Source organism: Sorex fumeus, unplaced genomic scaffold (assembly GCF_029834395.1).
Source record: "Sorex fumeus unplaced genomic scaffold, SorFum_2.1 ptg000008l, whole genome shotgun sequence".
NCBI classification, from domain to species: Eukaryota; Metazoa; Chordata; class Mammalia; order Eulipotyphla; family Soricidae; genus Sorex; species Sorex fumeus.
Genome location: NW_026606065.1, coordinates 67,234,682 through 67,250,918, shown reverse-complemented (window position 1 = coordinate 67,250,918; position 16,237 = coordinate 67,234,682). Strand labels below are relative to the sequence as shown.

General features: G+C 37.3%; 1 protein-coding gene across 4 annotated transcripts in view; it reads right to left on the bottom strand.

Annotated features, from left to right (window-relative positions):
- The window catches only part of DIAPH3 (diaphanous related formin 3), a 553,005-nt gene that overhangs the window by 209,364 nt on the left and 327,404 nt on the right, over nucleotides 1-16,237 (bottom strand). For all 4 annotated transcript variants that reach the window (XM_056109828.1, XM_056109829.1, XM_056109830.1 and 1 more), the window contains one exon: nucleotides 15,977-16,106. In XM_056109828.1, the coding sequence (XP_055965803.1) occupies nucleotides 15,977-16,106 (130 nt within the window). The remainder of the gene's footprint in view (nucleotides 1-15,976; nucleotides 16,107-16,237) is intronic.

Below are 16,237 nucleotides of genomic sequence, written 5' to 3'. Positions count from 1 at the left end.
GAAACAATGGAAAACAATGCCAATAGAAGACAAGAGGATCTGAAGGCAGAAATGAGGAAAATGCAATCAGAAATGTCAGACCTGAAAAATCTCGTAGGCGAATTGAAAAGCTCAGTGGAAGGCCTCAGCAGCAGAGTAAGAGCGGCTGAGAACAGAATCAGTGAGCTCGAAGATGAAGTTCAGAGACTATCCAGAAAAGAGCAGAAAATGGAAAAGAGACTCACAATTCGGGAACAGATGGCAAGAGAAGATCGTGATGAAGCCAAGAGGGGTAACATAAGAATTATTGGAGTCCCAGAGGGACAGGAAGAAAACCTCGATGAAGAAGAAACTGTCAAAGAAATCATTGCTACAACATTTCCAGAGCTGAAGAAAACTTGTGACCACATTCAGGAGGCCCGAAGGGTACCAGCTAGAAGAAATCCGAATAAAAATACCCCAAGACACATTCTGATCAAAATGACCAAAACCTTAGACAGAGACAAAATTCTGAAAGCAGCAAGATCAAAGAAAGAAATCTCTTACAAAGGAGCATCCTTAAAATTCACAGCTGATTTTTCTGATGAAACCCTCATGGCCCGAAAACAGTGGTGGGACATAGTAAAAAAACTCAATGAAATAAATGCCTCCCCCAAAATACTTTTCCCAGCAAGACTCTCATTCATAATAGAAGGAACAACACACAGTTTCACAGACAAACAACAGCTCAGGAACTTCATAGACTCAAAACCATGGTTACAAGAACAACTAAATGGGCTACTTTAAGGCAAGAAAGGCCCCTCAAATACACCAAACTTTAACAGAACAATGGGACAAAATCCCATAACAATAATCTCTCTCAATGTCAATGGGCTAAATGCACCAATTAAAAGACATAGAGTGGCAGGATGGATTAGAAAATTGAACCCAACATTCTGCTGCCTGCAAGAAACGCATCTCAATAGTCAAAGCAAACACAGACTCAGAGTCAAAGGCTGGAAAACAATCCTACAGGCAAACAGCTCCCAGAAAAAAGCTGGGGTAGCCATCCTTATATCAGACCACATCGATTTCAGAGTGAGGAAGGTCATAAGAGACAGTGAAGGCCATTTCTTATTGATCAGAGGATCTGTACAACAGGAAGAACTTACAATAATAAATGTATGTGCACCTAATGAGAGACCAGCAAAGTACTTAAAACAACTACTCATAGATTTGGAAAAAGACATCAATAGCAACACAATACTAGTGGGAGACTTCAACACTGCTTTGTCACCTCTTGATAGATCAACCAGACTCAAGCTTAGCAAGGACATACTTCATTTGAGGGAAACAATGGAAGAAAGGGACTTAGTAGATATATACAGGACACTTCATCCACAAAAAGCTGAATACACATTCTTCTCAAGCGTACATAGAACATTCTCCAAGATAGACCACATGCTGAGCCACAAAACATGCCTCCATAAAATTAAGAAGGTAGAGATTGTATCAACAATCTTCTCAGACCATAATGCGCTGAAATTAGAAGTAAATCACACACAAAAACAGAAAACTAAATCAAACACCTGGAAATTAAACAGTGCACTATTGAACAACGAGTGGATTAGACAGGAAATCAAAGAGGAAATCAAAAGATTCCTAGAAACGAATGAAAATGAGAACACGAGTTACCAAAACTTATGGGACACAGCAAAGGCTGTGTTAAGAGGAAAGTTTATAGCTCTACAAGCATTCCTCAGGAAGGAGGAGCGAGCACACATAAGTAACCTAACCTCACAGCTTAAGAGCTTGGAGAAGGACCAAAAAAAGGAGCACAACCCGAACAGGAGAAAGGAAATAATAAAACTCAGAGCAGAGATTAATGAGATGGAAACTCAAAAAACAATCCGAAAGATCAATGAAACCAAAAGCTGGTTCTTCGAGAAAATTAACAAGATCGATAAGCCTCTAGCAAAACTCACAAAGAAAGGGAGAGAGAAAACCCTAATAAACCGAATCAGAAATGAAAAGGGGGTCATTACAACAGAAACCACAGAAATTCAGAGGATCCTCAGGGAGTACTTTGAGAAGCTTTATGCCACGGAACATCAAAACCTTGAGGAAATGGATAAATTCCTAGACTCCTACAGACTCCCAAGGCTGAACCAAGAAGACCTGGAATACCTGAACAGACCTATCACCATCAAGGAAATTGAAATGGTAATAAAAAGTCTCCCCAAGCACAAAAGTCCTGGCCCCGATGGATTCACTAGTGAATTCTTCCAAATCTTTAAAGAGGACTTACTCCCGATGCTCTTTAAGCTTTTCCACGAAATTGAAATATCAAAAACACTTCCAAACAGTTTCTACGAAGCAAATATCACACTGATACCAAAAGCAGACAGAGATACCACAAAGAAAGAGAATTACAGGCCGATATCCCTGATGAACACAGATGCAAAGATCCTCAACAAACTACTAGCAAATAGAATCCAACTACTCATCAAAAAGATCATACACCATGACCAAGTAGGATTCATCCCAGGGATGCAAGGATGGTTTAACATTCGGAAATCAATCAACATAATCCACCATATCAACAAAAGAAAAGATAAAAAGCATATGATCATATCAATAGATGCAGAGAAAGCATTTGATAAGATCCAGCACCCCTTTATGATGAAAACCCTAGCCAAAATGGGTATAGAGGGGACCTTCCTCAACATAATTAAAGCCATCTACCACAAGCCTACAGCAAGCATCATCCTCAATGGGGAAAAACTGAGAGCCTTCCCTCTAAGATCAGGGACGAGACAGGGATGCCCACTCTCTCCACTGCTGTTCAATATAGTACTGGAAGTACTTGCAATAGCGATTAGGCAGGAACAAGATATTAAGGGCATTCAGGTAGGAAAGGAAGAAATCAAGCTCTCACTATTCGCAGATGATATGATACTCTACTTAGAGAACCCAATAACTTCCACCAAAAAACTCCTAGAAACAATAGACTCGTATAGTAAAGTTGCAGGTTATAAAATCAATACCCAAAAGTCCATGGCTTTCCTATACGCAAACAGTGAGAGAGAAGAAAGCAACATGAAAAAAACAATCCCATTCACAATTGTGCCCCAGAAAATCAAGTACCTAGGAATCAGCTTAACTAAGGAAGTAAAGGACCTGTACAAAGAAAACTACAAAACGCTACTTCAGGAAATAAAAGAGGACATGAGGAAATGGAAAGATATCCCCTGCTCATGGGTCGGGAGACTTAACATTGTCAAAATGGCAATACTACCGAAAGCATTGTATAAATTCAATGCAATCCCTATAAGGATACCCATGACATTCTTCAAAGAAATGGAGCAAACACTCTTGAAATTTATATGGAAAAATAAGCCCCCACGAATAGCTAAAGCAATTCTTGCGAAAAAGAAAATGGGAGGAATCAACCTCCCGAACTTCAAACTCTACTACAAAGCAGTAATAATTAAAACAGCATGGTACTGGAACAAAGGCAGAACTGCAGACCAATGGAACAGGGTTGAATACACTGACATCTCTCCTCAATCATATGCTCATCTAATCTTTGATAAAGGTGCAAGTAATGTGAAGTGGAGTAAGGAAAGCCTCTTTAATAAATTGTGTTGGCATCACTGGACGGCTACATGCAAAAAAATAGGCTCAGAACTCTGCCTAACACCATGTACAAAAGTAAGATCAAAATGGATTAAAGACCTCAACATCAGACCCGAAACCATAAGGTACATTGAAGATAAAGTTGGCAAAACCCTCCACGACATTGAAGCTAATGGTATCTTCAAAGATGCCACGCCACTGGCCGAGCAAGTGAAAACAGAGATAGATAAATGGGACTATCTTAAACTAAGAAGCTTCTGCACCTCCAAAGAAACAGTGACCAAAATACAAAGACAGTCTACAGAATGGGAAAGGATATTCACCGAATACACATCTGACAAGGGGTTGATATCCAGGATATACAGAATACTGGTTAAACTCCACAAGAAGAAAACATCCAACCCCATCCAAAAATGGGGCAATGAAATGAACAGAAACTTTCTCAAAGAAGAAATCCGAATGGCAAAAAAGCACATGAGAAAATGCTCTACATCATTAATCATCAGGGAGATGCAGATCAAAACCACAATGAGATACCATCTCACACCTCAGAGACTGGCCCACATCCCAAAGAACAAAAGCAACCGATGCTGGCGTGGATGTGGCGAGAAAGGGACACTCCTTCACTGTTGGTGGGAATGTCCACTGGTTCAGCCCTTCTGGAAAACAGTATGGACGATTCTCAAAAAATTAGAAATTGAGCTCCCATTTGACCCAGCAATACCACTCCTGGGAATATATCCCAGAGAGGCAAAAATGTATAGTCGAAGTGACATCTGCACTTGTTTGTTCATTGCAGCACTCTTTACAATAGCCAGAAACTGGAAGAAACCTGAATGCCCAAGAACAGATGACTGGTTAAAGAAACTTTGGTACATCTACACAATGGAGTACTATGTAGCTCTTAGAAAAGATGAAGTCATGAAATTTACATACAAGTGGTACAATATGGAAAGTATCATGCTAAGCAAAATGAGTCAGAAAGAGAGGGATAGACATAGAAAGATTGCATTCATCTGGGGGATATAAAGTAACAAAGTATGAGATTAATACCCAAGAATAGCTGAGATCAGCACCAGGAGGATTACTCCATAACTTAGAGGCCAGCCAGGTATCCTAGAGGAAAGGGCAGTTCAGATAGAGAAGGGAGCACCAAATAAAGTATGTTTGGAGGATCCTCCCAGGAGGGGAGATGCATGTCGAAAGTAGACTATGGACTGAACATGTTTGCCACTCAATGCCTCTTTTGCAGACCACAACACCCAAAAGGAGAGAGAGAACACAGGGGATTGCCCTGCCACAGAGACAGGGGGGATGGGGGGATGGGGGTGGGAGGGATATTATCCATGGTGGTGGAAAATGGGCACTGGTGGAGGGATGGGTATCTGATCATTGTATAATTGAAACCAAAGCACAAAAAATTGTAAATCTACAACTTTAAAAAAAATAAAATAAAATAAAGGGGAAAAAAAAAAAGCATTCTAAAAAAAATGTAAGAGATGGCAGAGATCTAAGCCTTAATGTAACTGTGAATGTTCTGAATATATTTATAATTCCTCAATATTTCCTAATACATGTACTAATTTGCATGTCATATCTAATCAAAAAAGTAATCGAGGCATACTTGTAATTATTTAAAATCATGATAATTCATGGTTTGCACAAAAATCTTAGAGATACCAAAACTAATTACTTGTGAATATTCATAATAGCAGGGCTATAACTATTTCTTTAGCTGATCAGTTTTTTTTTTTTATTTTCAATAAGTTACTCTATTCTCCAACCCCCCAAATAAGTCTAAAATGACAGTTGTTTTCTATGTAGGTCTTCATAAAATATCACAAGTGAGTGGCTAAAACAACAGAAATTTCTGTTCTCAGATTTCTGGAATCAATGGTCAAGTATCTCATGGTTTGGCGTCTTCTAAGGCTTTACTGCTTGGTCTAGTGACAGCCACATTCTTACTCTGCCTTCAAATACACAATCCTCTATGCACACACACAGGGTTCCTTTGTGTCCAAATCCTCTCATCCTCATTGGACACAAGTCATTCTGGATTAGAGTACACTCTAATGGCTTCTTTTAACTTTATCATCTCTCTGAAAGCCTTTTTCCACATACAGACACATTATGGGAGATTAGAGGCTAGATGAAAGGCTTCCACATAATTCAGCCCATAGCAAAATATTCTTTTGTGTTCTTCACTGGCAACTCAATGAAAGTAATATCCTATATGGTTGTCTTCTCTAAATAAATCATTATAAAGGCCCTCAAGAATAATAAATTATCCAATCAAATTACTTCATTATATTGGCAGAAATGCACACTACTATGTATTTTCATAAAATTAGAATATCCCACAATTGATTTGAAATAAATGAATCATTAATTCATAAAAATTAAGAGGCCTTAACCTACAACCTCCAATGACATAACATTCACATCTAATACAGTGCGAAGCATGCTAATACTGCTGCATATATATATATATATTATTTACTTTTAAACTTAAAACATAAAATGCAACTGAATTAGTAACTAATACTGAATATTCAAAATTTTTATTAACTACATTTTAATTGGCACCTTTGGAAGACTGCAACATAAGGATGTTAATGGAAGCCTTTGAAAATACTTTGTTCGTGATAGCAGATGAATGTAAAATTTTCAAACACTATGCAGTTTCCAGGTGGCAGCCACCTGGAAATTAAGTCTTCTAAGTGTTCACAGTAGGTGAATAAAAGATAAACATTTGGTATTTAGTAAGACATTTATCATAAATTGTTGGAAAGTCATGAAAAATTAGGAATCAGGAGATGTGTTTGAGTAGATAACTATATGGGTCAAACCATGGAATTACAAGCTAAAGCAAATAAACAGTCCTAAAATAGTTAATAATATGGAGGGAGGAAATCAAAAGCTATCAAAAATACTATTGTAAACTAAAAATAAGAAACTGGAAAAAATGACAAAAATTATAAATGGTTAGTCACTAAAACAACTCCAAACTATAGTAAACATTACCCTTTCAAAAGCAAATTTTATTCCCAAGAGTTTGTGAAACAGATTACAGAAGAAGTTCTTTAACAGTTGTCTTGAATTTTCTGGAAAGCCTAAAGCATATTTTTAAGGGAAGAGTACAATACAGAAAATTTAGCATCAGAAAGAAGCACCAAAAGGAAGGTGACATATAATAACATCAATTGATAAAGAAGAAAAAAAGACTATTTATTCTAGGAAATACTGACCACTTCCCATACACTGAACTTGGAATATACCACACAGATCTCTGCTAAGGAAACAAAGACAACAAAGAGATGGAGGAAATAAGACAAAAGAAAATGAGTTGAAACAGAAGCCAAAAAAAGGGGGGGGGGGACTTTTTCAGACACTTAAAATTGCAGGAGGGAAGGTAAATGAAGTAAGCAATGGCCACATTATATGATATTATAATGTCCATACTGAGATGCAGCTGGAGGGAAAATGTAAAAAAGTGAACTGCTAAACATATAAGTATGGACTCAGAAGGGAAGGCTAGCGGATTTTAATTCATTAATGCATATTGTTTAAGCCCTGAAGAACTGAAGAAATTGCCTAAGAAAAAAAAACTCTAAGGGAGAACCAAAGAAGGGTACAACTTTAGGCTAATAATACTTAGTAATAATAATTAGGCTTGCAATAATAATTGCTAAGTGACAGCAATAATTATCATGTAATAGCAATTATTAGGGTTTATAATAATAATTAGACTAATGATACTTAGAGTAATAATACTCTAACAACAATAGAGGTACACAGACTTGGAGGGAAAAAGAAATATATTTTGTTTTGCTTTTTCTTTTTGCTAGGGGAGTTGGGGGGGGGGGGCACCGGAAGTGTTGATGGGTTACTCTTGGCTCTGCACTGAGGAATCACTCCAGGGAGTATACAGGGGAACATATGGGATGCCAGAGGTTGAACCTGGATAATGTGCAAGGGAAACTCCTTACCCTCTGTACTATCTCTCCACCCCAGAAGGAAAGAATTTTAAGAGTTCAAAGCCAGATAAATGTGAATGCGGAAGACTTGGAGATACTAAGACACGTTATCTTGAACCAAGTGCGAGATCAGAGAGTTTCTGAAACAGAGTAAGCACAAATATACTCATGCTAATGAATGATTAATAAAGATAATTTGAATGGGAATTTCCGATATTCAGAGACAACTTTCTAAGAATAATGAGAAGACATTTATGGTGAACCTATGACAGTGTTAACTAAGAGAAAACAGAACAAGGTGATGCTGTAAACTGACCCTTATTTTAATACAGCCCAAACAACATCAGAGAACCAGAATTTTTTTTATTGAATACTAATTGATAAAATTCCAGTTCAATAATGAAAACAGGTTATTATGAAATTATCAATACAATTCCTATAGGTGAGAGTAATCTAATTCTTTCAACTGTTTAAACAAGTAAAAATTGTACTCCATCTTTAGAAGTCCAGAAAGAAAGATTACAATGGCATACAGAGATACAATAATGACCCAAAACATTTCCGAGGAAATACAACAGAAAAGCTGTAAGCCATTATCTCTCAGAAAAGCAGCAACCCTAATGAAGTAGATATTTTGAAATTGTCATACGAGTAAGCTCATTAGTTGCAATGAAAGTCCCCCCTGCTGATCCAGGAGTACCTAATGACCAGGATTTGTTATGTCTCAAAAACAAAGGTACTTTTTAATTCATGTGATAGCTCACTGAGGAGAATTCAAATCCAAAAACTTTTAAATGATGATAGATAAGAGCACTGAAATTCCCAAAGTAAACACAGACTTATTTCATCCCAAACATTACATTCATCTAGAATCCCATTCATTAATATGGTTATGTAATCATAAAAAGAAATTATGCTCAACAATCACCTGCACTATACAAAAAAATCATCTCAGTGATGGCTTTTCTATTTCAAAGAAGTTGGCTGCCCCCTGTGAGAAATATTAACAGGATCTGCTGACCCAGACACATATGCAAGCCCCCTAACTAACAGATGGAAATGAGAGCCCCTAGGGCCCCAGAGTGCCCCACAGGTACATGGAAAGAGAAAACAGATAATCTAATTACCAATTTAGCACTCTGCAAGCCCTTATGAAAGCTAAATATAGTTTAAGGCAGAATATTATCATATCTATACATAATTTTAGCTATAATCAAATGCATACTAAAAAGCTAAATACATAGCAAAAAAAAATCTAAAAATATAAGTCCCAAAATAGAAAAAAATAAAAAAGAAGGGGAATCATGTTCCCTCTTAGTGTTCAGTTTCAGATATAGTGGAAAGATGTAGAACTGGTCAGAAATGAAGGCTCTATTAACAGAAAAGTTAGCCATGATTTAAATCTATTACACCTAATGTTGAGGAAGCTATTAATGAAACATATTTTTGCCAGAAAAAAAAAACACAAGACTTTCAGTGTATTGTTAAGCTCTTTACAACACTGATTTGAAATATATATATATATATATATATATATATATATATATATATCACTGTCACTGTCCTTCCATTGTTCATCGATTTGCTTGAGCGGGCCCAGTAACATTTCCATTGTAGACTTTGTTGTTACTGTGTTTGGCATATCGAATACATCACGGGTAGCTTGCTAGGCTCTGCCGTGAGGGTGAGATACTCTCAGTAGCTTGCCGGGCTCTCCGAGAGGGGCGGAGGAATTGAACTCGGGTTCGCCATGTTGGCTGCGTGAAAGGCAAATGCCCTACCGCTGTGCTATCACTCCAGTGCTATCACTATATATATATATATATATATATATATATATATATATATATATAGTGCAGAAGCTTCTTAATTTAAGATGGTCCCATTTGTTTATCTCTGTTTCCACTTGGTTGGTCAGTAGAGGGTCGTCTTTGAAGATACCGTTAACCTCAATATCTCAATATCATGGAAGGTTTTGCCGACCTTATCTTCAGTGCACCTTATGGATTTTGGCCTGATGTTGAGATCTTTAATCCATTTAGATCTGACTTTTGTGCATGGTGTTAGATTGAGGTCTAAGCCCTTTTTTTGGTTGTTGTTGCATGTGGTTGTCCAGTTATGCCAGCACCATTTGTTGAAGAGGCGTTCCTTGCTCCACTTCACATTTCTTGCCCCCTTATCAAAAATTAGATGTTCATACATTTGGAGCTGTGTATACGGATATTCCACCCTGTTCCATTGGTCTGTGGCACTGCCTTTGTTCCGGTACCATGTTGTTTTAATTACTACTGCTTTGTAGTAGAGTTTGAGGTTGGGGAGGGTAATGCCTCCCCTCAATTTCCCCAAGAATTGCTTTTGCTATTCGTGGGCATTTGTTGTTCCATATGAATTTCTTGATCTGTTTCTTTAAAGAGTTTCATGGGTATCCTTATAGGGATCTCATTGAATCTGTATAATGCTTTGGGGAGTATTGCCATTTTGACAATGTTAATTTTTCCTATCCATGAGCAGGGGATATGTTTCCATTTCCTCATGTCCTTTTTTATTTCGTGGAGAATCAGTTTGTAGTTTTCATTTAGAGGTCCTTTACCTCCTTAGTTAGGCTGATTCCGAGGTATTTGATTTACTGGGGCATGATTGTGAACAGGATTTTTTTTTTCAGGTCACTTTTCTCTGTCTCATTATTTGAATATAGGAAGGCTATGGATTTTTGGGAATTTTATAGACTGTGACTTTACTGTACAAGTCTATTGTTTCAAGGAGTTTCTTGGTAGAGGATTTAGGATTTTCGAGATATAGTATCGTATCATCTGTGAATAGTGAGAGCCTGACTTCTCCCTTTCCTAGCTGGATGCCTTCAATGTCATTTTCTTGCCTAACCACTATTTTAAGTACTATATTAAACAGAAGTGGTGATAGTGGGCATCCTTGTCTTATACCTGATCTTAGAGGAAAGGCCCTTACTTTTTCCTCAATTGGGGATAATGCTTGCCATGGGTTTGTTGTAGATGGCTTTGACTATCTTGAGGAAAGTACCTTCAAACCCATTTTGGTGAGAGTTTTCATCATAAATAGGTGCTGGATCTTATAAAAGCTTTCTCTGCGTCTATTGACATGATCATATGGTTCTTATCTTTACTTTTGTTGATACGATCAATTATGTTGATTGATTTTTGAATGTTAAACCATCCTTGCATACCCGGGATAAATCCCACTTGGTGGTGGTGTATGATCTTTTTGATGAGTTCTAGGATTCTATTTGCTAATATTTTGTTGAGGACCTTCACATTCGTGTTAATCAGGGATATTGGCCTATAGTTTTCCTAGTTGGTGGTGTCTTTGTTTTTGATATTAGGGAGATATGTGTCTCATAGAAGCTGTTTGGGAGACTTGTTTTTTTTTTTTTTTAAATTTCCTGGAAAAGCTTGTGGAGAACTGGCAACAGGTCTCCTTTAAATGTTTGGAAGAATAGTGTCCTTGAGTGTCAGTCTCATATTATGTATAACAGCTTTTTAAACCTCCATTTCAGTTGGGGGAGAAGGCAGCCAGAATAGAGAAGGGATCACTAAGTAAATGGTTGGAGGGATTGTTTAGAATAGGAGATGTGTGCTAAAAGTAGATGAAAGACCAAACATGATGGTCTCTCAGTATCCATACTGCAAACCATAATGCACCAAAGTAGAGAGAGTATGGGGGAAATTTTTTCTCAAAGAGGCAGAGGAAGGGTTGTGATATGGGAAGGGGATACTGGGGTCATTGGTGGTGGAAAATGTGCACTGATGGAGGGATGGGTGTTTGATCATTGTGTGACTGAAACTCAAACATGAAAGCTTTGTAACTGTATCATATGGTGATTCAATAAAAAATAAAAAAAGAAAAATAAATAAATGTTTGGAAGAATTCACTAGTGAATCAATCTGGGCCTGGGCTTTTGTTTTGGGGAAGACTTTTCATTACAGTTTCAATTTCCTTGATATGAATGGGTCTATCCCAAGTCTTCTTGGTTAAATCTTGGGAGAGTGCAGGAATCCAGGAATTTATCCATTTCTTCTAGGTTCTCCTGTTTCATGGCATACAGACTCAAAGTAGTCTCATGATCTTTTGAATTTCATTGGTTTTCGTTGTGATGTCCCCTTTTTCATTGCTGATTCGGTTTATTAGGGTTCTCTCTCTTCCTTTGTGAGTCTTGCTAGGAATTTATCAATCTTCTTTATTTTCTCAAAGAACCAGCTCTTGGCTTCATTGACCTTTCGGATTATTTTTGGGTTTCCATGTTGTTAATTTGTCCTCTAAGTTTTATTATTTCTTTCTGTTGGCCAAATTTGGGTTCCTTTTGTTGGTCTTTTTCTCAGATCTTGAGCTGTAAGGTCAGGTTATCTATGTAAGCCCTTTCTTCCTTCCTTAGGAATGCTTGCAAAGCTATAAATTTTCCTCTTAACATGCATTTAGCTGCATCCCATAGGTTCTTTTAGTTCTTGTCTTCATTCTCATTTGTTTCCAGATATCTTTTGATTTTGTCCTTGACTTCCTTCCTGACTACTTGTTGTTCAACATTGAGTTGTTTAATTTCCAGGTATTTTATTTATTTCTCGGTGTCTCTGTGTGATTTTTTCTATCATCAGTGCATAGTGACCTCAAAAGATTGTTGATACTACTTCTATCTTCCTGATTCTATTGAGGTATGTTTTGTGGCCTAGCACATGGTCTGTTTTGGAAAATGTTCCATGTGCACTGAAAAAGATTGTATATTCTTTCTTTTTGGGGTGTAAAGCCCTGTATAGGTCCTTTAGTGCTCTAACTTCTATTTCTTCCTTCAAAGCCAATGTGACCAGAATACAAAGACAATCTATACAATGGGAAATAATATTTACCCAATACCTATCTGGTAAGGGGTTGATATCAAGGATATACAAAGCACTGGTTGAACTCCCCAAGAAGAAAACATCCAACTCCATCCAAAAATGGGGTAATGAAATGAACAGAAACTTTCTCAAAGAAGAAATCCGAATGGCTAAAAGGCACATGAGAAAATACTCTACATCACTAATCATCAGGGAAATGCAGATCAAAACAATGAGATATCATCTCACACCAAAGAGACTGGCCCACATCCAAAAGAACAAAATCAACAGGTGTTGAGGTAGATGGGGCGGGAAAGGGACTCTTCTTAACTGCTGGTGGGAATGCCAACTGGTTCAGCCCTTTTGGAAAACAATATGTACGATTCTCAAAAAATTAGAAATGGAGCTCCCATTTGATCCAGCAATACCACTCCTGGGAATATATCCCGGAGAGGCAAAAATCTATAGTCGAAATGACATCTGCACTTCTATGTTCATTGCTGCATGTTCACAATAGCCAAAATCTGGAAAAAACCCCGAGCGCCCGAGAACAGATAACTGGTTAAAGAATCTTTGGTATATCTACAAAATGGAGTACTATGTAGATGTTAGAAAAGGTGAAATCAGGGCCTGGAGTGATAGTACAGCGGGTAAGGTGTTTGCCTTGCATGCGGCCAACCCAGGTTCGATTTCCAGCATCCCACTGGTCCCCTGAGCACTGCTAGGAGTGATTCCTGAGTGCATGATCAAGGAGTAACCCCTGCGCATCGCCAGGTGTGATCCCCCACCACCCAAAAATTGTAATCATGAAATTTACATACAAGTGGTACTATATGGAAAGTATGCTAAGTGAAATGAGTCAGAAAGAGAGGAAAAGGCACAGAAAGACTGCATTCATCTGCAGAATATATAAAGTAAGAAAATAGGAGACTAACATCCAAGAATAGTCAAAATAAGTACCAGGAGGTTCACTCCATGACTTGAAGGCCTGCCGCACATGCTAGGGGAAAAGGCAGCTGAGACAGAGAAGGGAGCACCAAGTAAAGGGTGTTGGGAGGATCTTCACAGGATGGGAGATGCATGCTGAAAGTAGACGATAGACTGAACATGATTGCCACTCAATACCTTTTTTGCAAACCACAGCACCCAAAAGGAGAGAGATAAAAGGGAATATCCTGCCACAGAGGCGGAGTGGGATGGGGGGGATGGGGAGCTTGGGAGGTGGGAGGGATACTGGGAGCATTGGTGGTGGAGAATGGGCACTGGTGGAGGGATGGGTACTCCATAGTACTCCATTTTGTAGATATGCCAAAGTTATACTTTATCATTGTATAACTGAAACCCAAGCACAAAAATTTGTAAGTCTACAACTGTACCTCATTTTGTTTCACTAATAAAAATTTTTAAAAAATTAAAAATATATACATATACAAAACACATATATACAATATATACATATACAAACATATATACATATAGGTGTATATACATACCCACTTATATGCATGTATACGTATATCGACATACAAAGATGTATACATCTATATATGTATTACTAATGTTCCTTTTCATTTTCTTGGCTACCCAGCAGTGCTTAGGATTTACTCCTGGTACTGATTTTATGGACCAAAACTGTCAGGGTTTGGGGAACCATATGGGGTGCTGGGGATAGAGCCACGTGAGCTGTGAACAAAGCAAGTGCCCTAAATGCTGTACAATCTCTCTGGTTCCTTTATAGAACAATTTGCATCTACTATTTTGTTACTTACCAAGTTTAATGCTCATCAAAGAAACACATTTTCATTTCGTTTTCATCACATTCATTCAAATGTTTTTAAATTTTAGAAATCTTACTTTAGGAAAGTAGCCTTTCTTGAGCTATTGGATCCACAGTTAAAGACTACTTTAAATATTTAGAAAACTTAGAATAGAAGTAATAAAAAATAATTTCACTATGTTCTTCTGCTCTACCTCAGACTTTCTATGAGAAAACATTTTTGATTATTTGTCCCTTTTTATATCCCAATAAATCACATATGCAAATATGGATGTTATTTAAAAAAATACTGTTACATTTTAGAGTAGCAGAGAGCAAATAAAGTAACTCCATTATCATTAGAACAGTGGGAAGCAGAAATGAAAATTAAAGTTAAAAGCTTCTTTCTGGTCCCAAAAAGTCAAACTAGTGATTTCCAACTCTCACTCTCCTCCATCCGCTAGTGCATAGTGTCTACGGCATACAAGTCAAGGAAACTTACATCTCAAGGAAGAGTCAAAGGAAATTTCACCCAATCATAGGACTCTTTGGCAACTAAAGTGCTGCAATTCCCATTTAACAAAGCATGATACAATTTAAGGTGCTAGAGAGTAATATCTTAAAATTTAAGTTCGATTATTCACTTTTAAAGTATCCTTCATTAAAAGCTGACAAGTCTCCATTTTTAGAAAAAAAATTTAAAAATTACAAAAATATCTGACAATACAAATGACCAGTGGTTCACGCAAAAATAAAATATACTCCACTCCATCATTTCAACTGAATTTCTCCCAAAATATGTATTCATTCATTTCTGTCTCTTAATATAAATGCGGTTGGAGCTATAGCACAGTGGTAGGGCGTTTGCCTTGCACGCAGCCAACATGGCCGACCTGAGTTCGATTCCTCTGCCCCTCTTGGAGAGCCTGGCAAGCTACCGAGAGTATCTCGCCCACACGGCAGAGTCTGGCAAGCTCCCCGTGACATATTCGATAAGCCAAACACAGTAACAACAAAGTCTCCAATGGAGACGTTACTGGGCCCACTCGAGCAAATCAATGATCAACGGGAGGGCCTTTACCTATAAATTGGCATTTTCAGACAAGTTCAGTCCCCCAAACAACCAAGTTATGTATAACCTAAAACTCAATTCTTTAGTCAGAAAAAAAAATAACATTAAATCATACTATAACGAGGTCTTAACATTTCTATAATCATTTATAACCTGATCTAAGGTCACAGCAGGCACTAAAAGGGGGGCATTTAAAATTTGAAAATCACGAAACAATGAATGAATTTTATCTCTATAGGGACAAGGAAAGCAGGCTGCACAAGCAAAGTGGACAGAGTCATTAAGCAATTATATAATAATTCGAAATTATTTAAACAGAAAAATAAAAATCCAAGCACAAGGGGTAAGCTGACTAACGGTTGCACTGGTTCTCAAATGTAATAGTCTCTGAGTGCTGTGTCTGACTTTCAATCAGGGAACACCACTGCAGTGGTGGCCTGGTAGGTAAAAGGTGAGGCGGCAAAGACTTATAAGATTTAAAGTGCAAAGCAACATAGTTTTGAACCCAGAACCTAATGATGTATTTAAACAAACTAAAACCATGTTCCACTAATGTTAACTCTTAAAATGTGTCTTTACACCATTCTCTTTTTTAAAATGCTATACTCGGACATAAAAAAAAACAAAGTAACACTGCCAGATTGGCAATATATTCAAATACAAGGATTATTTGAACCTTTATGTATGACTTGGAAACCCAGAATAGTGAAATGGTTTATATGAAAACACAAACCTTTACTAGCTTTGTCTAAGTTTTCCAAATCATCCACAAAATTCAAGATATCAGGATACTTTTCTTCACATACTTCCACCAGAAAATGAAGTAGTGTTGTTTTCTGGTCTGCTGACTTTGTATCTTTTAGCTAAACAGAATGAGAAGGGGAGAAGAAAAAAAAAGAGTAAAAATTATTTTGATAGTTGTCCAAATGATGTAAAACTGTATTTTATAAATAAGAAATAAATAAGTTCACTATAGTTTTGAAAAGTAAGTATT